A 26,137-nucleotide genomic window follows, 5' to 3' on the forward strand; every position below is an offset into this window, starting at 1 on the left:
CACTCCTGAACTTCTCAACAGGGAGAGCACGGGTCTTAATAGCATTGTCAAGATCCTTGGGGCAGTAGAAAAACCCAAAATCATTACTTTCTACTGATAGGCTTTCCTTTCCCAGAGGAGGCCAGAATACCTAGGGTAATGTAGATTTATTGAAATGTTCAGATAGGCACTGCTCAGACTTAACTTTGCAATAAAATCTTCTCTTTGGAAGGGTTCCTCTCAAGGATTTCAAGTGGCCTTTTTTTTTTTTTTTTTTTTTTTGTCTTTGTCACTTGGAAAGTAACTAATGAAGTTGACGTTGATTTCAAGTCATGCTTTCCTGATCATTTAAGAAAGCGAGGGATGACTCTCAGGGTAAGGTAAAATGATGTGTCACCTATGATGCAAATCCCTTTCTCACCCAGCACAAGCTATTGGGGCAGGACAGCCCCAAACCCACAATTGCTGTTAAACTGGTAATCCAAGGGCAGCTGCTGGTTTGGCACCCAATTCCAGAGTCCCCTCCTTCCTCAGTTCCCCCAGGCATCCCTGCCTGTTTCCTGGGTTTTGGCTGAGCAGGAAGGGCTCTCGGCTGTGATGACAACCCTGCCTGTGCCCTGGAACAAATGGCAGCTTTCCCCTCGCACACTCGAGTGTCCAATTGGCTCTCAAATGGCCATCACCTAACAATATCCATCTGAAAAATATCAACAGCAGCGGGGTCCTAGCCCAAAAGCAGTTCTGAAGGACCCGCTTCAGGTTGCCAGGGAAAGGTATTCTTAAGTGGTATGAAGTGCGCCCCGCCTGAGAGCTGCTGGCTTTGATTGGCACCAGAGTGGCTCTGCACACGGAGATTCTGTAGTTATAAAAATCAGAGGGAATCACCATGGATATGAAATGTCCAGAAAAGGTAATTCCATAGAAACAGGAAAAAGACTAATATTCACCAGGGGTAAGAGGCAGGAGGAGAGGAGCATGACTACTAATGGACTTGGGGTTCCCTTTGGAGGCGATGAAATGCCCTACAATCAGTGGAGATGGGTGCTTCTCAGAACATCAGAAAAATACACTGAAATTATGTGCTTTAAAAAATAGATTTTATTAATCTCAAAAAATAACTATTATGTTTAAAAAAAAAGAATAGGTGATCAGGCAGAGCTGGAAAAAACAGACAGAAACATGAGGGCTCAAAGTCACCATCCCCATGTCTACCTGCCTCCCTGTTAAATGCACTCTCAGGACACTGAGGGTTTGGCAAATTCAGGGAAGGTCCTTTAAACTCCAGAAGTCAACTGGAACATTCAAAGAGCAAAGGCAGAAATCTTCTCTGCCACTGGAGATCCTCTACATACATGTAATTTATGTGTTCATTTGCTCATCGGTTGTTCATTTCTCTGTTCATTCATTCAGTCAGCACTAGTTCTGTGCCAGGCTCTGTAGCTTTGTACTGGGGATATGAAAACAAGATAGACTGACTGCTAGCACCAGAGGATCTCACAGTCACGGAACACAGGAGAGCCCTAAACATAGAACTGGGTGCCAAGCCTTATGCAGGAGGTGGCACCCAGTGTGCACATAGAAGGAACCCAGCCACATTCCAGTAGAGTACGAAATTGAAGCAGGGAAACTTGTATTATTGGATCCCTGCACCTCAATGTCCTCATCTTTAAAATGGAGGACAGTACTGATGTGGAAGGTGATTACAAGTTTTCGAGAAGGTGAGATCTGAAGAGTGCTTATCACAGTGCTCATGGAATAGGAACAGTTGCTTTTAGCGACCTAAGCCATGCCTCTCAATTCCTAGTTTTCTATGAATGTAGGTGGAGCTGACAAAACTTTGGTCTCTCAGCCTGCGACAATTGCTCTGGAGGACCGCCTCTCCCAGGCTTCCGGAGAGCCCTGTTGATCTGCATTGCCCTGAATAGGCTCAGAATATCTTCTCCTCTGAGGTCATGTATTTTGTGTAAGCAAGAAACTACGAATCATTCCTGACGAGTGAGCACAGCCACTTCCTCCTCAGGCGCTCAGTTCAGGTTGAATGGGGCATGCTGCAGCTGAGCACCGAGCACCAGGGAGGTGGCAGAGGCAACTTGGCTCACCCCTCCAGCCTCCCTCCTTTATCCTGAATCATGCAGAAAGGCTGCAGTGCAACCTGCTGCAATAGTGGCCAGATCTGAGAAATACCGGCAGCCCACCCGACTGCGTTGTAAAAGCAGCAACACCAAAGGTGGATCACTAAGGAAAAGCAAAAGTTGGTTCTTTAGGAGCCAGTTGTTCAGTGGGTATTAAGAAAGAAAAAGAGGACCTTCCTGGTGGCGCAGGCAGTTGAGTGCCACACTGTGAAGCTCTCCACAGCCTGTGCAGCACAGGTTCGATCCCAGCCGGCCAGCGAGAATCCCACATGGTGCAGCAGACCTCTCCTGTCTCGCCCCCTGCTCCCCTCAGCAGTGTATTTCATCAGTCTGCCTGTTCTGTTCCCCGCTCTGTCTCCAGTGAATCCTCTCACTCTCCCGCGCATCTGACCTGTACCCCAGTTCTTGTATAAAAATAAATAAATCTTTAAAAAAAAAGAAAGAAAAGGAGGGAGCAAGCTGAATGTCCAAAGGGCCCAATACTTGGAGGCAAATAAGTAAACCTCTTCCATATACAGGAGAAGGCTGGATCTGGACCCACTGCCCCCTCCCTTCCACGCTCACCCTTCAACTCCCCCCACCCTATGCCTGGACTGGTGGCAAAGCACTCCAGTCACAGCAGGCAGGAGGAGCTGGAACAGAGCATGCCCTTGTTTCAGTTTTCAACAGACCTAATTGCTGCTCATCCCTCACGCCTCTGGATCTGGGAGCCAGGGATGCAGCTTGAGGAGGACGTTGTGGGGGGGGGGGTCTTTGGGGAAGGCAAAGAAAAGAGGTTGCGCTGCAGTTTGGCTGTTCTGGCCTATTTCTCCTGATTTAAGCAGCGTGTTAGGTACAGAGCTTTGAGGTGGGCGAGCTCCTCCAGTTTCTCACAAAATTTGGTTCTGCCACTTCAGCAACTGTGCAAAGAAATGAGTCCAGCCAGTTTGCCTCTGTGTTTGTGAGGATAGGTGTAAACCAGGGCAGGGGTCCGCCTCCCTCCTTGTCTGAGGGTATGCATGCTGGGTCCTACACCTTTGTGTACTGCAGAGTGGGGAATCCAGTGCCAACCTCCTACTTACTAAAATATTTCATCTTTACACACCTCTCTGAACCCCACTTGCTGGATCTATAAAATGGGTATGACAGGGCCTCCCTGGTGGCACAAGGGGTTAAGCTATGCACAGCATTGTGAAGCTATCCACAGCCACTGCAGCATGGGTTAGATCCCCAGCCAGGGAGGTCACCCACATGGTGCGGCAGACCTCTCCTGCCTTGGCCGCTGCTCCCCTCAGCAGTGTATTTCAGTATATTTGCCTGTTCTGCTCTCCACTCTGTCTCTGGTGAATCCTCATATCCTCCCGCACCTCTGACCACTACCCCAGCTCTTGAATGCATAAATAAATAAATCTTAAAATAAAATGAAATAAAATAAAGTGGGTATGGCAAGGCAGCCTCGCCCACAGGAGGGAGCAGGAATACCTTGCAATAATTTCTGTACAGCACTCAGCACACAACCAGATACTCAGGGAGAGCTTATCTCATAGCAGCTATTGTTAATATTATTGTTTTGTTGTCACTAACACCGTTGTTTTGTTTGTGGGAATGGAACAGTTCTGAATCCCAAGTTCCATTTCTGCCAGCCCACAGAGAGACTCTCTTGAGGCTGCCTTTGTAATACCCGTGCCAGGCCACCTAGTCAGCATGCCCTTCTGCAGACCGAAGTGGAAGGTGAATAGTCCTGGGGCCATGATTTTTGTCACCATATGTTGATTTGCTATCTTCTTTCAAAAGCCACCACCTTGAAAAATGAGCAAGACTGGGGTCTCCGGGGGGAGTCATCACTCCCCCAGAGAAGTAGTGGCTGCTGTGGTTATCACTGTCAGTGTTATTGATTATAATGCACAAATGATATAATATTTCTTTATAGCTGTCTGTGCCAGGAATGGTGCTGGATTCCTCCTTGCACATAGATTCTCATTCCAGGTCCCAACCAGCCTTATGAGAGAAGTAATATTTCTGTACCCACTTTACACACAGAAACAGACTCTGGGGAAAAAAAGGTAACTTCCAGTAGCCCCACAGCTATTAGGTGGTCAAGCAGGGGTTCAAAACTGACCATCAGCCAGACCACCTGCAATAGACTCTCCTCAGGTCTAGCCAGAGGCTGTTCGTCTTGAAAATCCAATTGCCTTTGGCTCTCATGCAAGGTCTACTATGGCCGGGGTGTCCTGTGGCTAGTTTCATCAACTGGAGACTCCAAAGTCTCTGCCAACACCATCCCCACTTCTAATCTCTTCTAACTGCTGTCAAGATATAACTCGCTCCAAAGATGTAGTTCAGGAGAAGAAGTCACGGAGTTTGTGGTGAATTCATCATCTTGCATCTTGAGGGGCTGAAAATGCTAAATACCAACAATTGGCATGCTGTCGCCAAGAATGAGTGAGTTAGTAGCATCAGGCAGGCCTCTGTCTGCTTTGTTTTTTCTGTCATGCATTTTATCATTACTTTTTAATCACCAGGAAAAATTGCTATGGACTGTACTTATCGCTGCCCTCCCCTCTTTTCCAAACCCCTCACCCTTGGCAAAAGCAGAAGCAGCCTAAATGCTGCCCCTCCCCCCCAGCTGTTTATTTAGGAAGAGTGCGCCGACAATAGCCAACTCTTCAGAATCTGCTTCCTTAGCTCCAGATAAAATCCCTCTATACGTCATTTACAATGTGGGTGTTGTTTGTTTCCACAAGGTGTTTGAACACCGCGAGTCTAGTCAGCACGAGTTGAGATGACTACAGTCTGCCTTGTGGGCAGTGATATTGTTATCCCAAAAGAAGCACGTCTTTATATTTCTCAAGACTCTGCAGTTCACCTATGGTCATTTAAGAAGGTCAGGATTTATGAATGGCACCCCTGTCAAGATCAGAATTTCTGGCAACAACTGTCCAATGACAAATCTGAAAACAAAGCAACATAGATCATTCTGAAACAGGACAAAGAAAACTAACAGGACAAATGACATGCTGATTCAAGCACTTCATTTGAAGAAATGCAGGAAGCACCTTCTCTATAAATTCATTTATCTTTGCTTGGAGTTTTACTGGCCCTTCTCGGCTTTTAACAAAGAACCAATAAAACTACTCCTCCTTCCTAGGACTAAGCAAGCCACACAGTACCTAAAAATAAATTCCAGGTCCTCAACTCAGGGTAAATCAGGTGCAAAATAATAGGTTAGCACCGTGATTTTAATGAGTTGCCTTTTGCCTGCTAATAGCATACTTATTAGGTTGATACTGTGTAAGCATTTATGTTACATAGTTATTTCTGATTAAATTGCACTATTATGTGATTTCATATTTCTGTGGTAGAAGAGCCATTAATAACATGCACATTAATTAAACCCAATAAGTGTGTGGAACTTAAAGTGGACATGAAGCTTCCTTCATCAAGCTGAGTTGTTCATCTAGCTTCATCATAGATTGAAGATAGGTGTTGCGTAGAGAAGGGCTTTCCATGCAATTTGGCTTCTTGGAAAGCAGTGTGTTTGCTTTCCAGCAATATGTTGCTGGCCATTGTTTGCATTTTTGAAATGGAAAGCCGTCACACCCAGCAGTCACCTTGAATGCCTGTAATGAAAACTGATAAATGCAAAAAGTGCTTGAGATCATTAATGGCAGCAGAGGTGTTGTTATATTCAATGGATGTTACCCACACGGAATGCTGGGTTACCCCAGGTTAAACCAGCAGTCAAAAACATAAATGCCTACCAGTTGGTAGCATAAAAGCTCGGCCAGATTGACATACCAGAAATGGTCTGGGTTGATGACAAGCCAGCAACCACCCAACAGCATCCAGCTCTTTTCAGTTATCCCCATGAGGGAATACAGACCTGGTATTTTCACTTCACTTTTGTTTTCAAGAGGAGTCAGTGACCTAGAATGCTATCCAAAATCATGACTTTGAATTTTTAGAGATACTCATTTTGGCTGCAATTTTGTGACTTTGTCCCTAGGTAAAAGAAGTCTAGGCTTTTTACCCGACTCAGATCCAATCTCCGGAGTTAGATCCCATCCAGCATTTTTCTCTAAAAAGAACTGAGCAATGTTCCATGTGCAAGGTTTGGGGGAAGTTGCCAGCAGTCAGGTGGCAGGTTTAGCTCTTTTCACCTTCATCCTTTCCCTCTAACATTCTCAGCAACATTATGGGTACTGATTGCTGTTTTTCCCATCTGGCAGGTGAGGAAGCTGAGAATCAAAGAAATGGATGGCATACCCAGGGTCACACAACTCAAAAACAGCAGTCCCAGCCCCTCGAATCCCGTTGTTCACTGGCTAAATGCCCACCTGGAGATGCCTACCTGTCTCTGTGTCTATGCCTCAGTGGCAGCATTTACCACTCCATTGTAATTGCCTTTGGCGTCTATCTCCTACATCTCACTGGAAACTAGGACTGCTGGTTAGATAGAGAAATGAGCAAATATAACCAATGTCACAGTGGAAGTGAACAGAGGTAATGAGGAAAGCATCTTCCAGTACTGAGGGATGTAGGGTCATTTTTGTAGTTGTTGCTATCAATAATGTGATTTGCAGTCAAAGATGTATGTTGCCCTAGAGGAGAACAAGGTGAGTAGAGAATTAAGTATCCTCTCACCTTGCCCTGCTCTTCTTTCTCCAGACCCCCAATGAAGCTCTAGACTTTCTCTGGAAGAAATGTTAAGAGAGCTTGACATCTTTTTCCCATTCATGAGAAAATTCGTCCTCCATAGTGCTGGGGCCCTACTATGTAAAGCCCCAGTGGGGACCTCCATCCCCTGCGCGCACGCGCGCACACACACACACACACACATCACCCCTGGATGTGGTCAGCAGAACCGCCTCCAAGGAATTCCACCCACACTGAGCACCGATGGACAAACTCGGGCCACACAGGCTGGAGTGGGCAAGGAAACCTTAGCTCAGGGCGAGCAGACAGGAAGCAGGGGCTTCCGGTGTCTCCTGCCATGAATGGAATCTTCCTTACAAGGCCTCTTTGTACTTTGGGCAAGTGTGTGGTCTGGTGGGCAGGCAGTGGAGGCTGGGGCGGGGGCCCCCCCAGGAGATAGAAAGTGAGGGCTCGGGCCGGGCAGTGTGGGTGCTCACTTGTATACTGATTCATCTCCTCTTCCCGAGGCAAGTCTCATAATTGCCTCACTAATGGAGAATAATGACACCGCTTGGATGGGAGTTGAGAGAGGGGCAGAGAGGCATGAGAATTCATTCCCAGTGTGTGAGGGGCTTGGATAGCATCTCTGAAGGATCATTATTACATCATTTCACCCCCTTTTCTCACCTCTTTCCACTAATAGGAGACAGACAAATGCTAAATAACTATGTAATAATACATTACTAGTCAGACAACAATGCCAGGAATTATAATAGCTTGCTACAGCTATGAAACGCCCTCAAAGATATATTTAAAATGTCACTGGTGCATAATGTAATGTACGAATTACAGGTTCATCGGGAGGACGCAATTTCAAATCTATACAACTATACCATGGCATTTCACACTGAGTTTTAGTGTGCCTGTGTTTTCCCGAACATCCAAAAAAATAAATAACCCAAATCCCCGTTAGCAGCCAGAGATGCAAACTTCGTGGTCCCTCCTTTCCTCTGCATTTCCCCTTATTTGCATCGGTCCAAATGCTCTCCACACATAGTATCTTCTTGACAAGCTGTCTTTCTTTTGGAATGTTTCTGCAGGCTTCGCGGGAGCCACGGAATGTAGATTACACCTTTCGGAGATGTACTCTGGCCACATAAGGAGACAAGTATTTGAAATTTGTGTCAAATTGCTTGTTTAAATGACTTGAGCCAACTTCTTAAAGCCAGGACAGCAGGGGCTGAGGATTTTGAAAGTTGGCCGGGGTCAAAATGACAAGGCTCGGCAGTCACCTGGTGAGCTGCCAAGTCCAACCGGAGGCTTCAAGAAATAAACTTTCTCAAAGGACACAATTAAAAGTGGTGTTTCAGCAGCCATGAACACCAAATGGTAGGCTTACATTGCATACTGAACTACTTTCATTTTCAAGCTGCTGACAATATTTCATCTTGCGGCTTGAGGATGGATGGCTAGGAAACTCTGTGGGCTGTCATCGGTGGTCACACTTACCTGGGGACCCTCCAGAGGTACAGTTCTCTGGGTGTGTTTTCCCAGCAAGGACTGCAAGATTGGAAAATCTATGCAATTGGGAGGTAGGGACATGGTTGGAAAACACCAACCTTGTCCAGAGAAAAGTTCTCAGGGGTCACCTCTCTGAGGGGAGACCTGATCAACCTGCTGATGTCAGCAGGCTCAGGTGTGTGTTCTGTTGACTCTCATTGAAAAAAAAAAGTAAATATTTATGTACTTGCACATGCATGCACACATACATATAGCTATGCAGAAACACATGAACAATTCTTAGGTAATTGTCTTAATAAAACCAGAAAGTTTAATTCAGTGTCCAAACACTGTCTTTCCTAGAAAAAACTAGAAGGTGTGATTGCCTTGAGCCCACATGTGGCCGTTGGGACCTTACCTTGGTCTGCAACTGGCTACTTCACTTTCCCACCCGGCCCCTTGGGTATTTCATTTGCTTCTCCATATTCTTACTACATCTTGAAAGAGGAAATCTTTTCAAAGACTGGAGGCAGTGTGCCCATCTTCCCAGAAGCGGCATGGGGATTTGTTACAGCAGTGATCTGCCTGGAAGGCTGTGGCGCTTCTGTGGGGGTATTAATCCCTCCAAAACTGCCAGGCAGCCCAAACCAGCTTGGTTTCCCTAACCTGGTTTCTCATTCTTCATCTGACATCTAGTGATAAAGCCTATAATTTATTGGTAACTAACACTGGGTGGTTTAATGCCATCTTGCCTGTCCATTGCATGGCGTTGAACAGTGGTCAACATGCACCACGGTGCCAGGCCCTCCTTCGCGGGTGGGCAGAGTGACTGAGGCTACCTGGGCAGCCCCTGATGGCCATTTTCTTCTTCCCTTTCCAGGCCCTCCAAACCACCACAGCCAGTCGACCCTGCGGCCCCCTCTGCCGCCGCCGCACAACCACACGCTTTCCCATCACCACTCGTCTGCCAACTCCCTCAACAGGAACTCGCTGACCAACCGGCGGAGTCAGATCCACGCCCCGGCTCCTGCCCCCAATGACCTGGCCACCACGCCCGAGTCAGTTCAGCTCCAGGACAGCTGGGTGCTAAACAGCAACGTGCCGCTGGAGACCCGGTAAGTCCCCATTGGCCCCCAAGCGCAGCTCCCTACCCGGAGTCACCCAGGCCAAGCCCACCCAGTAGGGCAGAAAATCTTGGCATGAATAATGGGACAAATGGACCACCCCTGGTTGTTCCCTGGGTAATTTGACCCTGCATGGTGTGTGCACAGGTATTTCTTTGTTCACATGTGTCTCCTTTTTATGCTTGTTTACTCTCTTAGACAGCTCTGTGTACCCAACTAATAGAATTAGCATAACATATTTTTACTCAAAGGCTCATGGGAAACCTGCTTATAAGGGTATATTGACTGAAAGCTGCTAATAAATTATGCATTTGGCCTTTCTTGAAGTAATAAATGAAGACTCATTTGAAATTAAGTGTTTGGGGAGACCTTGAGAAACAATCCCTGATTGCCGACTGACAGAAGTATAATTTTAATTTATATTTCATCCAACATGCAGTCTCACTTTAATCCCTCCTGTACACACTAACAGCTTGATGCCTGAGGGGCAAACAATAATGCAGAAAAACAAATGCGAGAAAGGGGCAGCACTCCTGTTGGGAGGAAAAGTTTCTAGTAGATCCCCAGGTCTGGCTCTGCTTTGTTTTGCTGTTAGCTCTGTCCTTTTCTCCCCTTTGCATCCATTCTCCCCAACCAAGCCCTCCTTAATGTGCCTGGAAGGAGGGATTCGGTGACATGATGGTGGATGGAGCATAGCTGGCAGCCAAGACTGGTGGGTCAACTGGATATTGGAACAACCTCGTGGTTCCATCCCCAGACGCGTTTATGATGTGTGTTTCCCATCATGACCATGAAGAGTAAACACAGAAAGTGTCCAGTTCATATTAGCCCCTCAAAAAGTTCCTATTGTTTTTAAGCTTGAATAACTTAGGTTTGAGAAAAGACAGGACCAATCTGCGGTCTTTCTGGTAATGGCCAGTGGATTTTCTGCACACAGCTGGAAGCAATTTTGCAAGCTACAGCATTTTATGTGGTTCCTTATCTATCATATTTTTGTGTCTCTCATAAGATCTTGAATGTTAACGTGTTGAGCGCCGTTGCCTCTGTGTCGTCACTTCCAAATTTAATACATTTTATTTTATGACAACCAGAGGTTGTTTTTAACCAAGCCTATCATCTTAATCTCTAAGGCTTAAAATATGTAAAGCTAATAAGAATGCTATGCATATATTATGTATGTAATAGATATATTTAACATCAACATGTGCTGGTAACCCACTAAGAAATGGCTTGGCTGGAGGGTCTCCAGGCTAAAAGCTGACTGGCTCACCAGACTTGACTCAGAATATTGCCATGGTTGACGGAGGTCTTTAAGGTCTTTAATGGTCTCTTTCCTCCCTCTATTTCCGAGTTGTCATAGACTTTGTTGGGTACTAGTTAGCCTATTTTTCTGTCAGCAGACTATTGTTTGAAAGATCATTCTGACTGTAAAGACTCCTTAGAATGGACTAGATGAAGAAGGAGGAAGATAAAGGGAAGGTGGAAAGAGAACCACCATCACCATTAGCCACAAGGTTTTGTCATGTACGTTGTACATGCCCATCATTACTGATTTGCATGCACTATCTCATGCCAACCTGGAAGAAACCCAGTAAGACAGGAAGAAACCATTATTATCATCACTTTAAAAAATATGCAATCTAGATGTGGAGGGCAATAGTAATTTTCAAGATGGCTAGGGATTCAAAGAGATGGTAAGTTAGAGGGAACTGTGGTATTTCCTTCACACAGTATCAGGTAGGAGATGCCAGGTGGGTGGACAACCAACACCTACATGTATCGTCCTACTTGTTATACTGGCAGGGTGAGATCCATCAGGTCTACTCTTTGAGAAGTCTTCCCTTAGAGATAAGAACACATACGCTGCAATAACAAATCTATCTCCCAGCTTCTGATGTTATCCATTGGTTTTCCAGGGGATTTATTTTGAACAGCCATTTGAAATAGTTTCCTTTGACAAAGATGTGGTAGAGAGACCCAGCAAAGTCAAGCATATCCCCTTTGTTTCTCCTCAAGTAAACTCTCCCAGAACTTGCTTTCTGATCTGTAGAGTTATTCTGCAGATCATGAGGATATCTGGCATTTCTCCAAGGAATAGAACTTCTCAGTGGTGCTTGTGGAGGAGGCAAGTTAAAGACAAAGTCTGGGGAGTAGAGAGGATTGCCAAAACCCTGAAGCCTATCAAGAGGTAAAAACAAGCAAGAACAATATCTGGATATTGTTCTTGAAGAATTAGAAGCCAGAATCAGAAAATATAAGCTCCTATTACCAAAGTCAAACACAAACATTTGAAACTCCATTCCTGCAACCTGAGCACCTATGACTTGGATGGCCAACTGATCTCATAATGAAAGCTTCCATAGTAATCAAGAGAATTGGGTTTTATGTTTTGCATTTAAATATTACTTATTCAGTCTCTTGTAGCAAATACTTGCTGGGCCTCTCATATATGCCAAACACTATGTTAAGTACTGGGGAGATACTGATTAAAACGTGTATCCTGCCCAGAAGCTCACACAATATAAAGGAGGAAATAAGTACATGAAAGATAATGCAGATAGACTATTATAAAAGTGTAAAAGTTACAGTGATTCAAAAGTGAAAGAAGTGTTGACTTCTCCCATGATGACTGGGAAAATCTTCACAGATTTTCCTTCATGAGCTGGATTTGGAAGGATGAGTGAAAATCTACTTAGTAGATAAGGGGTAGGGAGGAGTCAAAGATGATAGAATCTTATTTGTTCCCATTTCAATGGTGTTCAGATAGCACAGGACACTGTAAAAATAAATTTGTCCGCTCATTCAAATGCTATGGTATTGCAAGTTTCATGGTGTCATTTTCTTACACCAAGAGAAAACGTATATAGGTACAGGAGCTCTTCTTTTAGGCACATGAAGTCATACTAAGATCCTGATTGGATTCTTGGACCCAATTCCAATGTGGATGTCAGTATATGTGGAGGCTACCCCCACACACCAAAAAGCAATTCTTAGACACTAGCAGGTTGTTCAAAAGCTCAGCTCAGTTCTGACACCATTGACCCAGGGACCAGGTTTCCATCCAACAAATCCCTCCCTACTTCCAGTACCAATTAGAGGCCCAGGCTATTGCCTGTCCTTCTGACCAACTGTCTGTAAATCAGAGGTTCTCAAATCCCCTCCTTGGGTTCATTAATTTGCTGTAATGTCTCCCAGAACTCAGAGAAACATTTTACTTAGTGGATTAGTGGTTTCTTAGAAAAGGATATAACTCAGGAACAGTCAGATGGAACAACCTACCTAGGGAAGGAATGAGGGAAAGACACAGAACATCCATGCCCCCTCTCCAGGCTCGCCACTCTCCCCAAGCCTCCACATGTTTATCAACCTGGAAGCTCACCAAACCCCATCCTTTTGACTTTTTATGGAGGATTCATTCCATAGACATGATTGATGAATGTATCGGCCATTGGCAGCTGAGCTCAGTCTTCAGCCTCTCCACTATCCTTAGAGGTGGAGACAGGGGCTGGAAGTTCCAATCTTTGAATTGCAGGGTTGGCTCCACTGGCAGCCAGCCCCAACTCTCAGGTGTTTCCCAAAAGTCTCCTCATTAATATAATAAGAGACACCTTTATTACTCTCAACACTAGGGAAATTCCAAGGTTCTTGGCAGCTGTGAGTCAGCAACTGTGGACCAAATGTAATATATTCGGGTCATCTGAATAACCACCTGTATGTTTTGTGTCAGTCACAATATCACAGATTCCCATTCCTGTTTTTCATACCAAATAATTAACCACACCCAGGAGAGAGAATCACTGAAGGCAAGACATTCTGGAGGCTGATGGTAGTATAGTCATCAATTTTGAAAATGCAATGGAAATTTACAGTTTCACCACCTCTAGTCTCATTAATACAGACTTCTGGGGTGTGACAGAAGAATTTCCTAACTCTGGGAGGTGAGGAGCAGGCATTCCCCCAGGCTCTAAGGCAAGTCCAGTCCTTTTCTTCAGACCAATGAGGAACAAGCCCTCACCTCGCTACACTGCCTTTTCAGTCTTCCCATCAGTCGTAATGAGGCATGTTAGATCTACTGTGGATGATGCTTTTTCCATTTTTTCCCCAGATGACAGGTAGAATTAGAGGTGCCTATTAAGGAGGCAGGTCCAGAAAATAGTACTGTGCAAATTTGGAGCTTAACACAAGACTAAAAAGCATGTAAGAAAAGTTCTGTACCAGTGTTAAACATATAAAAAAATGCAGACAAATTCCTACTGTCCAAGTAGTCAGTTTATGTATAAACCATAATATAATCCAAGAAAGGGCAAACCTGGGGCAGAGGGAAAGTCACAGCAGTCTCTGCTATCTTTTCTAATCAGTGTGTAATAAAATCACACTGCCCACCATCTTTCTCTCAGCCCATTCTCAGCAGATCTTAGAACAAATTCATTTGCAATTGATAGAGTTGATATCACCTATCTACTCCTTTCTCTTCTGAGAGAAACAAGGTCAGGAATCTTCCAGGCCATCTGCTTCTTTGAGAGTTTCTAAAGTCAGCTTCTTTTGTCTAAAACAGTAGGAAGTAGCTGAGTGACAAAACCCAACTTCCCTTCCTTTCTGTGTTTTGCTGAAGCAAGCTCCTCTCTCTGAATGTATCTTGGCAGAAGGTCACCAAAGAGAATCCCTAAGCAGGACAAAACTTCCCTCTGAGTTTCCTTTTGCCATGAAATGCCAGAAGCCCTAATTTTAACAATCAAGATGCTTCGAGCTATCAACAAATTTGCAAGTGTTTAATTTTTTAAAAGGTCACTCATTATTCAGAGATGAGATACATATGAGAACCCACCATGTGCCAAGCACTGAGGATTCAGCAATGAAGGGAAAAGGCCTAGTCTTTGCCTTTAACAGAGATTCTTCCAGGCTGGATGTTGACAGAACTGGAACAAGGAATTTGATGGACACTGTGATTTTGAGAAGTGTAGTCAACACATGTGAGGTATAAAGAAGCCAAGTCATGTGCAGTTGACACTAAAGCTGAGTCCTAAGGATAAGTGGGTATTAATAAGACTTAGAGAATATTCTAGATGCAAAAAAACACAAAAACAATGACCCTTTGGAAGAAGCCACACTCAGATCCCAGAAAGAAAAAGGAAGCTCGAAGGAGAGGTGAGGGCAGGATGGCACAAGGCTTTGGGCAGGTTGAACATTTTTGACTCCACCCCAAGAACAACAAAAAGTCATGGAAGCATTTTATACAGGAGAATAAAATAATAACCTCTATTGTTTGGGTTGTTTTTAATCATGGAAACTGCCATGGTGAACAGATCGGAGGATAGGGTAGAAAGAAGTCCAAGCAGACTTTAGGCTCAGTTTGGAGAATATTCTAATAGATGAGATGAGTGAGGCTTTCATTAGGCTTCCCATAGCTGTCTGACTTTCTCCTACCAAATCGGCAAGAAAATGAGCAAATAGAGGAGAGGTTTATCTTGAAGGTAGAATCTGTAGGAATGAATGATTGCTAAAATGCAGAAAGGTTGTTTGTGGAGTTGTGAGTCGGGTACCAATGTCTTACTTAGGAGACTGGGTGGGTAGCAATGTCATTTACTAATGAAGGAACAGGTTTTGTGGCAGAAAACAGATATTCAGTTTTAGGCATGTTAAGTCTATGATTTGGCAAGAAAATTAAGTGTGGCTGTTATTGGCTAGAGTTGTTTGGTTCTGTAATAATACATATAATACAGAAATTCATCCATTTACAAATAATAGCATATGTAGTGTATCCAGTGTTCTCAGCAATTGATTTTTCTCTTTAAAAAATGTGTCTCCAGAAACGGTGTTCAGTTCCATAGTTATTCTATATGATCTTATAGATCTGTGCATAGTAACTCTTCTTTATCAAATACTTTTTGCCCAGCACTTAGTTTTACTTACAGGTTTCCCCTGTTGCCTGAAAGTGGAGACTTCCAATTTGGTATGATTTGATAGAAATGCTCAAAAAATCCATACAAATTAATGGTAACAGCATTCCGGACCCAAAAAGTAACCTACCAAATCCTGACAAACAGGAGTGCTCTACTTTTAGATACTGATGACTCTTGTACATGATCCCATTTTATCCCTCTAACCCTTCTGTTGGATGTGTGATTTAAATAAACAGAAACTGAGGCTCGGAAAGATTAAGATATCTACCCATCTCAAACTAAGTGAATGACAGAGCTGGGATTTGAACCTGGTTCAACTTGACCCCAACCCCATGTTTTAACCATCTCATGATAGTGTCTTAGGGACTAAAAAACAAAACAAAACAAAACCATACTGGTCCTGATGGACAACAACCAGTTCACTTGCCTGGGCCATGGAGATGGTGAAGTTGATACATAATCAGTGACATAAGCCAAGAAACGATCAGTGTGATGAACTCCAGCCAGTTACTAGACATAGACTTAGTCATTGGCAAAATCATAAGCCATGCAAGATGGAGGGGCCCTTCTCTGCGGCTCTGCAGGTCTGGTGGGAACCCAGGATGGTAAATCTGAGTGGCAGCATGGATATGTAGGAGCTGATTTACAGAGGTTTAATGCTCTTCATACTATGAAATGTGAGAGCAAATTGACACTACAGAAATTAAATGTCCTGCTGCTATTTAAGCTCTGTGATTTGTACCAGTTTTATGTCTCAAACAGGGCTAGGCCAAGTGGGTAGAGAAAGTCAAGGGGTGTCACGGCGGACCATTTGGGCACACCTGAGTGTGGCCATTGTTTGTCTTAGCAGGAGGCCATGGCAAGTGCTCTGATACAGAACGGAGCATATTGGATTTGAGGAGTGGTGTCTGAGGGATATAATCTTGGCATCAGAATTTCAGGAAAAACATTTTCTGTCTCAAGATACAATAGTCTTGGCCTAATCTGGATGCTTCATTTGTGCCACTTATTTGGGAATGGAGACACGAGACCTTTAGTAAACAAGGTTTACACGGAGAAGCGACGAGATTGTTGAAACATCCCCACCATACTGAGCGTGAAGACTATTCCAAACTTGTTCTCAGATTGATTTGTCTACCTAAGGATTCATTTTATGACAGAATCACTGACAAGCTTGATCTTGAGAATATTAAGCCAAGGTAACCTGTTTGCTTTTTTTTTTCCCCATGTTTTTGAGTGAGCTTTAAAACTAGAATTCATTTTGGGTGAAACAAATGCATGCAAGCACCTTTCAAATCAATAGGCAGCTTGATCTCTCCATATTGCAAAACATTATGCCCCCTCTAAATTCTCATCAGAGGCAACATGGAAATTAATGAGACCTTTAGGTTAGCCTTTCAAGCCCAGCCTTATTTTATAGCTTTACCTTGCCTTTTTGACACTATGATCCCGCCTGGCCACCAGCAGCATTTCACGTTGCAGTGCACTTTAATTTTGTGGTTTTCTTAGTCTTCCTTGGAAACTGGCAGCTTATTAATCTCAATAACTGAGTTGCTCAGTAGGCAAGCTCTCCAATGAGAAACCAGGCTGTGTCCCCTCCCTCACACACCTCTCTCTCCCTCTCTCCCTCCTTCTCCCTCCCTCTACCCCCCACCCCCGCCCCCACCATGGAGACAAGGGGTTGGTTGTTAGAGAGACCAGGGAGGTAGTAGAGTGAAAACCAGTTAGGGCACCCCCTACCCCACATCACTTTCTGACAGTTGACAGGAAAATAAAAGATAGCCTAGTTCATTACACTGCTCTGCAATTTATGGCTTGCGGTCTTAAACACACTCAAACCCATTAATAAGAAAATAAATAAAATGTTGTGGCACATGTGCAAATTACAAGGTGCATTAAGAAAGAAACAAACATTACATCTTATTTAAGGCCAGCCTGCTCCTGGCACGGTTTGCCAATTTGGACACATCCTTGAAGGTGGTGGTATCCACGGAAAAACTGTGCTTTTTAAATTTAGCTCCCACTTTAAAAGTAAAGCTCTGTTAAGTTGATTAAAGCTTCGGGGACATGATCTTCTCCCTTGCAAGTTACCACAGCTGAGCCTCTAGGTAGAAAGAACTTTAAAAAAAAGTCTTGATCCCTCAGCAGCCTGGACGGTCAGGACCCAGTTACGGACTGAGGCCACCTGGTGGTCATAGCTTGTAAGCACAAGGCTCTACCCTCAGTCTGTAAATGTTGGAAGATCCTTGGGTTAAGTTCACAGCTGAAAAAAGCCAAATATTTCCATCTCTGTGTGTGCTCCTTCACCCATTCAGCTAATATCAGCTGTCATTCCCTTGGGGCATTTCCTGAAGCCTTCCCAAAGGATCTTTTATCTGGCTCAGACAGGGAGAGACTTGATGAAGCAAGTCCTTTTCTAATTCAGGCTCCCCAAGGATCCTTTCCTTTCCACAGAAGCCAGATAAGGCAGCGTATGCGGTTCTCCCAGGCAGGGGAAGTAGGTCTGCAACTTTTCTGAAGCTTCCTTTGATTTATGAGTCTCAGCCTGGCTAGCCTTTGCAGGCTGGGATCTTGTGTCCCAGAATTCAGTCTATCACGAGGCCCTCAACTAGTTCCCTCAGGTGGGGCTGCATCCTTGAGATGACAGAGGAGTGCTCAGGAAACTTGTACTCAGATAGTGTTTTCCCTCCAAAACCCACCACTCACTCACAGGCTCTGCTCTGAGTCTTGTTCGCAAATACTCCTTTACGGAGGTCACAGCAATGCTAAAAAACAACACAAAGGTTTGCCCCCAAATTAATGTGGACTGAACCCCCCTCTCTAAAAATCAAGTCTCACTTAGAATAACTTAGAGAAATCAGCATGTGCTTCCAATTTCTGTCACTGCTATTTTAACAGTGAGTGCCTTATATTTGACAAGAGAAGGAATAACACTGCCATTTGCTAGGTTGTTGGAAATTGTATTTCAGTGTTAAAGTTTCAGTTGGTTACAAGTATCCTGAGTCTATTCCCAACAGTTAGTCCTCCTGTAAAGATGTTGCACACCCATGCAATGATAATGAATAGCATTTTTAAAAAAAATAATTTCAAGAAATGGTTTAAAAAATCTGCTCTGATGTAAAGTGAAAAATGTCACTCTTCTTACATGGGTATGTGTTTAGATAAGAATTAAAAATGGTAAAACTTAATCTTCGTGACTTTTCCATCCCTAGCAACCTAGATCCTCTCTACAGCCCTGGGGAACATCAGAGAAGGCATGGGTGCTATGAGGCCCATTGAAGCCTTTTGTGGGATCCTTGGGAAATATACCCCACCCTGCTCCCCAGCCTCACCAAGTCAATACAATGAGAGAATGAATGTCAATGAATGTGGTCCTCCAGGGATGAGCAGCTTCTGAGTACACAGGTTTTGTGAGTGTCTGCTACTACTGGGTTTAGGCCCTTCTCTCTCTGGAGGGTGGTGGCCTGCAGCCTACTGCTTCTCCACGTCAGGATCCATGAGGAGAGAGACTGTGGTTGTGCAAAATCTTTTTCACTTCCTAGAATTACCTGAACTTTGTTTTCTGTGTTTTTAGATGTCTCCCAAAATGCCTGCCTTGTGCCAAGCATTGTATCAGGCATTTTACATGATGTTATCACATTTGAACCTCTGGGAGGATAGATTTTATTGTTTCCTTTGGACACGTCAAGAAGATGAGAATTGGGGTGATGAAGGAGTGAGAATAGAATCAAGGTCCAAACAGAATTGGACTCAAGGACTCTGCCATTAGGAGTCTGTCTCCCAGCCTTGATTGGCTCTGTGTCCACCACCATTCTTAAGCAGGCATCTTTTTCTGAGATCTTGGTGGGAAGTATAGGCTATGTGCTCCTGCTTCAGAACCAGGAGAAAAAGGATTTTTCTTCCTGCTGTTTCTATACTTCCTTGGTGGACTTTCACTGGATCCAACTAGAGTCGCATCCCCACAATGGGACCCAATCCCAAAGGCCTGGAGACCTGACCATGTTGATTGGCTGGACCTGGGTCACATGCCCATGTGGCATCCAATAGCAGGGAATCAGGGAGGGGCCCTAGCCCTACATGGTGATGTTTGGAGACCAGGAACTGGAGATGTGGCCAGCAAAACAAAACATAAACTGAAAACAATGATAAACTCAGGTCCAGTTCAATGCTCGTTTTGTCCCAGCTCAGCTGACTCCTCTTATTGCTTGATTATGGTTTTCTCCTCTGGGCACACACACTCAGTGCTGGCCAGGGTAGGGATTGGGGGGATTTTAGGACACTGGGTTATCTTGCTTTTCTGGGCACAGGAGGGGGTTTGTAGCTGATTCCAATATGAAGTAGAAAGAATAAGTTCCACTGATTAATTCCATCCCCTTCTGATTCATCGCCCTCTCTGGTTCACTTCTCAAATATCCCCCGACTTTACCTTTGAGTTCACTGTGGCCACTTAATGCATTTTAACTTTTATTAGTCTCCTGATGTCTCTGTTAAGCTATCATCTTCTTTACTGCAAAAGTGCTTGGATTCCACATTTTCTAATTAAAACACGCTCATTTATTGTCTTACTAACCAGCGCTCTTTACGAGGGCTCATGATGAGAAAGTTAACTCAGAACAACTCAATGCATTTCCCATCTCCTGAAAATGGCTGGAGAAGCAGTTTTACTTCTATAAAGTTGAATTACTTTGGATAATTTTTGGTTTTGCTTTTTTTAATAAGCCATGAGCAGGAAACATCGACATTCATGTGCCAAGTTCCTGTCCTCACTGATGTGCTCTTTCCTCTTTGTGGAAATATCTGAAATGGGACACTTTGCAGAGATCAGGCAGATCCATAATGGAGCATGATCTAGATAGCATGGGGACAGATTTAGGAATTAGACAAGTTTGGTCCTAAGAGGCTACCAGCCCTGATGGCAGTAATGATGTCCTTTGTGATCTATCATCCTGTGATTTCAGCTGATGGTACTAGGAGTAGTAAAGCTCGGTGCATTGGGAAATAGGAAGCGCACACTCATATTCAACCCATTCAGGGTTTCTCTATAATAGGGTGCCTGACCTTGGTGTGGGTGTGAGAACAAAGTGGGAAGGGCATATTTAGTTTGAGTCTGGCTATCCTTTGCTTCCTGAGTTTTTGCCATTGTTGGCTTTGTGTGGAAATATGAAAACAGTGTTAAGAGGGGTCCTCCTCATGTTCTGCCAGCACATTTCAAAGTCACATTACCTTTCGGTGTACGCAAAAGGGGGAAGTGTAGATAGAATTCTCAGCAGAGCTAAGCCTAAAGGCTATTTCAGGATAGGGTGTTCTCTGGAACGGGGGTAAAGAGGCGAGGGGAGGGGGAAAGGAGGAAGCAGCCAGGGTGTGGTAATGAGCACACAGAAGAGAGCACATGCTGGGCCTCCCGGGTGGCACAGTGGTTGAGCGCTGGGCTGTGAAGCTGCCCGCAGCCTCTACAGCGCCAGTTTGATCCCCAGCCACAGGCGTGGGTCCCACATGGTGTGCAGTCCTCTCCTGCCACCCACTGCTCCCCTCAGCAGTGTATTTCGTCAGTCTGCCTGTTCTGCTCCCCGCTCTGGCTCTGGTGAATCCTCTCATCCTCCTGCACTTCTGACTGTACCCAGTGCTTGTATAAATAAATAAATAAATCTTAAAAAAAAAAAAAAAAGTACATGCTATTTTCTGGGAGCTTGGTCCCTTCTTTCTGACCACTCTATCAGAAGGCAGACAAGGAGAAATCAAGGTCAACATGGTTCAGATTAACCTCATGGTTTATGAGAAAGGAGAATCATTTAAGAAAATATTTGGCAGTACAGAGGCAGAATTGTAAAACTGGAACCCACATAAAGGTCACTGAGGCTGGTCAGTGCCTGTTTTGCAGATGAGGAGAGCTGGACCCAGAAGAGTCATCAAGGCCCCCCACTTTGAATCTCCAAGCCGGGGTGAAGACTGGTCTCTGGCCCAACTTACCTCACTGCACTGTGCTGTTTCCTGCCTGGTTAGGTGCACATTTGTCCTGCACAAAATCTTTAGCTCCATTTCCTTCTGTGAAAGAGTGGTCCAGAATTTAAGACAAAGAATTCGAGCATATATTGCAGTCACAGATTTGGTCTTTCCAGTGACTTCATTATAAAGTTTCTTCATCCTCTCGGTAAAAATATTGAATGCTTACTAAGTAGAAAGTAATATCTCCTACCCCTCCAGTCTTATTTTCAAGGAAGAATTATTATTTTTGGCTTCCCAAAATGTTTGTGATGTCTAGGCATTTTTTTAAGTTTAATATAAATGGGATCATATTATACATATTATACATTTGGCAACTTCCTTTTTCAACTTCACGAAATACTGTGGAAATCATTTCAGATAATTTCATGTGGACCTACCTCATTCTTTATTAAAGTCTGTGTACTACTCCGTCACGCCATAATTTATTTAACCAGCCTCTTCTTGATGGACATTTAGATTGCTTCCAGGTTTCTGCTACTACAAACAAAATAGTAATGAAGAGTCTTGTGTAATATCTTTCTTGGCATACTTACATGATTTTATTCAAAAGTTAAATTCCTGGATGTGAGATGACTCAAAGGGTATGTATAATGTGCATTTTGAATTTTGATAGATGGCATCACATTATGCCCATCACAGTTCAAATGTGACAGTCTCTCCTTACCCCTCCTTTGCAATGGCCTCAATTTCTTGTATGGGTTTGTAGAGCCCAGAAGTGTACAGTGTTGGATTTTCTATATACTGTTAAAAGCATCTTCTTTTGCAAGGAATTATACACCAAACAATATTCAAATACTTCAGAAATGCGCTATGCTCCTTCCAGGCCATGAGAGGGAGAGGCATAGCTAGGGGGAAAATTTGACTTACTCACTTCCCTTGGTTCTACCTGGAGGGTCCTTTCTCTTTATGCCCGATCGCTGCCGCAGTATGCCCTACGTGATCAAGACACCTAACCTCTGCTGCTTTTGTTTTCTCGTTTATAATTTGTCGAGGTTTAAAGTTGCCTCCACTCCCCATCTACCTTGCCTCTATCTACCTAACGGGGATATTCTAAGAATGGCTAAGATGACTTCGTCAAGTCTCTGAATTCCCAAGAGAAATGCCTGGCACAGCAGTATTATTGTTCTGACTGTTATGATCAAGGGCTGGAAAATCCAGCGAGAAAGACAGCCTCCTTTGTGAAATAGAAGTGTGAGGGCCTTGTCGATAAGAGCCCCCCAGGCCAAATATACAGTGTCTCTTCATCTGCAACTCTGATTTTACACTAAACAAGGCTTTGGGTATTTCCCACTCACGTCAGCAATTCCCTTCCCAGCTGCATCCCCAGGCTTCGGCTGCAGTCAGCCAGTGTGGATGGAGGGGCGGCAGTCAGGGCTGTTCTTGGGCAAGGCATTGAGGGCACAGGGCAGAAAAGACGTGGCCCTTTGGCCCTGGAAGTACAGTGTCCTGGGAGAAAAGCAGCTGAGCAGATCATTTATATTAGCACAGAGCCTGGGAAGATGAGCATAAACTCAGGGAACTCTGCAGAAATCTGGGGTGGTAGTGTCCATCCATGTCTACCTGGCCAGGGGAGCCCGGATGGTAGGGGTGGCATCTCCATTCTGTTTGCGTGGCAGGATGAGCATTATGCCATCCAGAGGGCATTTGAGGCAAAGGTGAAAGCACAGGGAAAGGAGAGAAAAGCAACAATGTAAGCATTTGGTGCCCCCTGGGCTGGCTTCGGAAGACAGTGTTGGGAGATCTCATGATCCATTTCAGGGGTACCATTGAGGCCCAAACACACACAGCAAATAGTTTGTTCTGTGTGGGATGGAGAGCCTGCGACAGGATTTGTGCAGCACAGGTGTGCTGTGAGGTAGAGGGACACACCAGAAAGAAAGAGCTAGAAGTTCTCATTGCCATTAAACAAAGGATCCCACATTGAAGAAAGGAAAGAAGAAGGGCAGCAGGGATGGAAAGAAGGATAGGGGGACTAGCAGGAAAAAAGGTGTGCACTTAAAGCAGGCAGTCTCTGGGATACATATGCCATTCTGTCCATAATAGCGAAGCCAACTCACCGCGGGCCTAGGATGTGTCAGGTGTGTGCTGGCTGCTCGTGTGACCCCCTCACATGCTCCCTATGAGGTATTTTCACCCTGTTCCTATAAGGAAAGTGATAGTCAACAATATCAACTGATTTGCCCCACAGTGCATGGGTTACAGGTGGGCAACCAAATAATGCCCCCCACCTTCTGCCAACAGTTTACCCACTACCCACTGTCCTGTCCAGCCTCCTGGAATCAGCAGGAGCTGTGCCAACCCAACCATGACCCTGACCTCAACCTTTCTCTTTCTTCAATCCTGCACCCCCATAGACCAGTCCCCACAGCACTCACAGAGAGCAAACACTGCTTTGCATGTAACAACTTAATGTCTTGTCAAGCAAAAGCTAAGAGCCAGAAAGGACCCCAGTTCAAATCCAAGCTCTGAGATGTCAACAAAGGCAGCCTCCCCAGCAAACTCCCCTTTAGGTTCTGTTTAATTATGCCACTTGCAAAGAAAATGCCTGAAGGCGGGCACCTGCCTTTTAGTGGAACATGCCACCTCCCTTTCAGGCAGTTTTCAATTCACCAGGCCTGGGCATGTCCAACCTCATCTTCGTCAAGACTTCCAAGATGGCAGTGACAAGCTTTTCGGGTACTTAAGGCAAACATGCATGACAGTTTTCCTTGACACTTGCATTTTTAAAAAGCCTTGCCTGGGGCCCTAGGAAACCCAACATTTAAGAAACCAGGGGCCTTTCAAGAAAGCCAAGCTTTCACAGCCTGCTTCTCTGGGATGCATTTTGTGACAGTGATGCTGCGGGATCTGCTGGAGAGACTGTTAAGCACCCTGGCAATATTTATGTAATGCTAAGTGATGGCTGCTTTCATTAATGGCCTTTTTTGAAGACTGAAATGTATGGATCTGTTCTGTGCATTGTCAGTGGGTATGTGGCTGGCCTACAAACGCACTTCAGGGGCACACTTCTGCAAAGCACTTATTTCTGCGTGTCCACCAGATCTATGTAGGCAGGCAGATGTGTCACAGAGGTTGCTGTAAAGCTTAATTAATATCCCTGAAGAGCTCTTATATCATTTCATGAAGAGAGCTAAATAAGAAGAAAATATTGTACCTATGGATATTACATGTATAAAGAGATGAGGGTAAACACACTGATAGGTTGGATATTTGCTCATGCCTTAAAGGGTCGGATGTAAATTCAAATGGGAAAGTAAATTGTATTAAAGATAACCATCTTTTATTTGAGTGCTTAAAAAAAAAGCAACAGAGAGCCAAACTTCGATGCTAGAAATCTCTACACACTGTTGATGTGGGAGAAGCAAATCTGTCATCACAAACGTGTGGGTAGCAGGTTGTTTTGTTGTGTTTTGTATTCTTTCTCCTCTGCCAGTTCCTGCATCTGGGATTGCGTTGATGACTGAAGAATTGCTGCTAGCTATGCAGGAATTCAGATAAATCAGTTTTGTTTTCCTTTCTAGACCTTGAAGAAATCCCATAAATTACTTCATCTGTCCCTTCAAATTTTTAAGCATAGATATGACTCCATCTTCTCTTCCTTCCAGCAGATAGGTCTTGAGCACCTACAAGACTCTAGGAAATAACCATTACTAGGGGTTTCTTTTTGGTTTCTGATTTTTGTTTCTTTCTGGGCCTTACTGAGCTCATCCAGAAATAAAGGACAATAAATTATAATTTCACTTCTCAAAGGTATATATCATGAAACACCAGTTTTAAAACTGAGAAAGTGGTTATAAAATGTATGTGGTCTAATAAGTAAGCAAAATGACCAATGTTGTATAGAGAATATTGAGCTATTTTGGAAATAGAAGATGTTTAAGGCTTGTGAAGATTTGTAATAATTTCCTCAAATATTTTTGACTCCCAAATATCATGAAACACTTCCCTTTTTATAAAACTGTCATGGATAGCTTTCCTACAGTATAAGTTCTCTCAGGCTCTCGCTAAATCTTCTTTCCTGAGAGCCTGTTGACTAGGACATGTCATATATTTTGTAAGGTAGGAAGTTTATTACTCTTTCTGCAATCACTGCTCCCTGGTTCTTGAGTGATGCTTCCTGTAATTCATTAAAGGTTTTCAAAAACAAGGTCATGGCAAGGGAGGGATGCAAGGGGACGGGCAAACATATTTAGGGCCAAACAAAGTTCAAAATTTTCATTATTTTCTGCATTTAAAAAAATCAAAGTTTCCTGGGAAAATTTAACATAGAATTACCATGTGACCCAGCAATTCCTCTCTGAGATAGAGCCCCCCAAATCTGAAAAACAGCTGATCAAGCAAATACTTGTACATAAATGTCCGGAGAAGTAGTATTCATAGCAACCAGAAGGTGGAAGTAATATAAATGTCCATTGCTAGTGAATGGATACCTAAAATGTGGCACATATACATAATGGAATAGTACTCAGCCATGAAAAGGAATAAGGTATGTATATATGCTACAGTAGAGATGAACTTGAAAACATTATTCCAAGTGAAAGAAGCCAACCATAAAAGATGTGTAAGTTCATACATATATGAACTCATGAAATTCATATGTATGTATATGTGAAATACATTCGTAGAAGCAGAAATAGAGGGAAAAACAAAGATAGAAATTAGTGCTTACCAGATATGGGGGTGGCAGAACAGGAGAATGGGAGTTACTGCTTTATGGGTACTACAGGGTATTTTTTTGGAATGATGAAAATATTTTGGAACAAAATAGAGATAGTGCTTGTACAACTGTGTGAATGCACTAAATACCAAAAACTATTTTAAAATATGCTTTACAGTAGTTTATATGCTCAGTATGCTCTGAATTTCACCTCAATAAAAAAAATTC

The 26,137-nt window shown here is 43.9% G+C and overlaps 1 protein-coding gene across 6 annotated transcripts in view; it reads left to right on the plus strand.

The window, feature by feature from the left end:
* Window positions 1-26,137, plus strand: part of TENM2 (teneurin transmembrane protein 2) — a 3,493,894-nt gene that overhangs the window by 3,215,576 nt on the left and 252,181 nt on the right. For all 6 annotated transcript variants that reach the window (XM_054691588.1, XM_054691585.1, XM_054691584.1 and 3 more), the window contains one exon: window positions 9,106-9,340. In XM_054691588.1, coding sequence (XP_054547563.1) covers window positions 9,106-9,340 — 235 coding nt within the window. The remainder of the gene's footprint in view (window positions 1-9,105; window positions 9,341-26,137) is intronic.

The sequence above is a fragment of the Talpa occidentalis genome, unplaced genomic scaffold (assembly GCF_014898055.3).
Source record: "Talpa occidentalis isolate TD23 unplaced genomic scaffold, MPIMG_talOcc4v2.1 talOcc4.9, whole genome shotgun sequence".
NCBI lineage: Eukaryota > Metazoa > Chordata > Mammalia > Eulipotyphla > Talpidae > Talpa > Talpa occidentalis.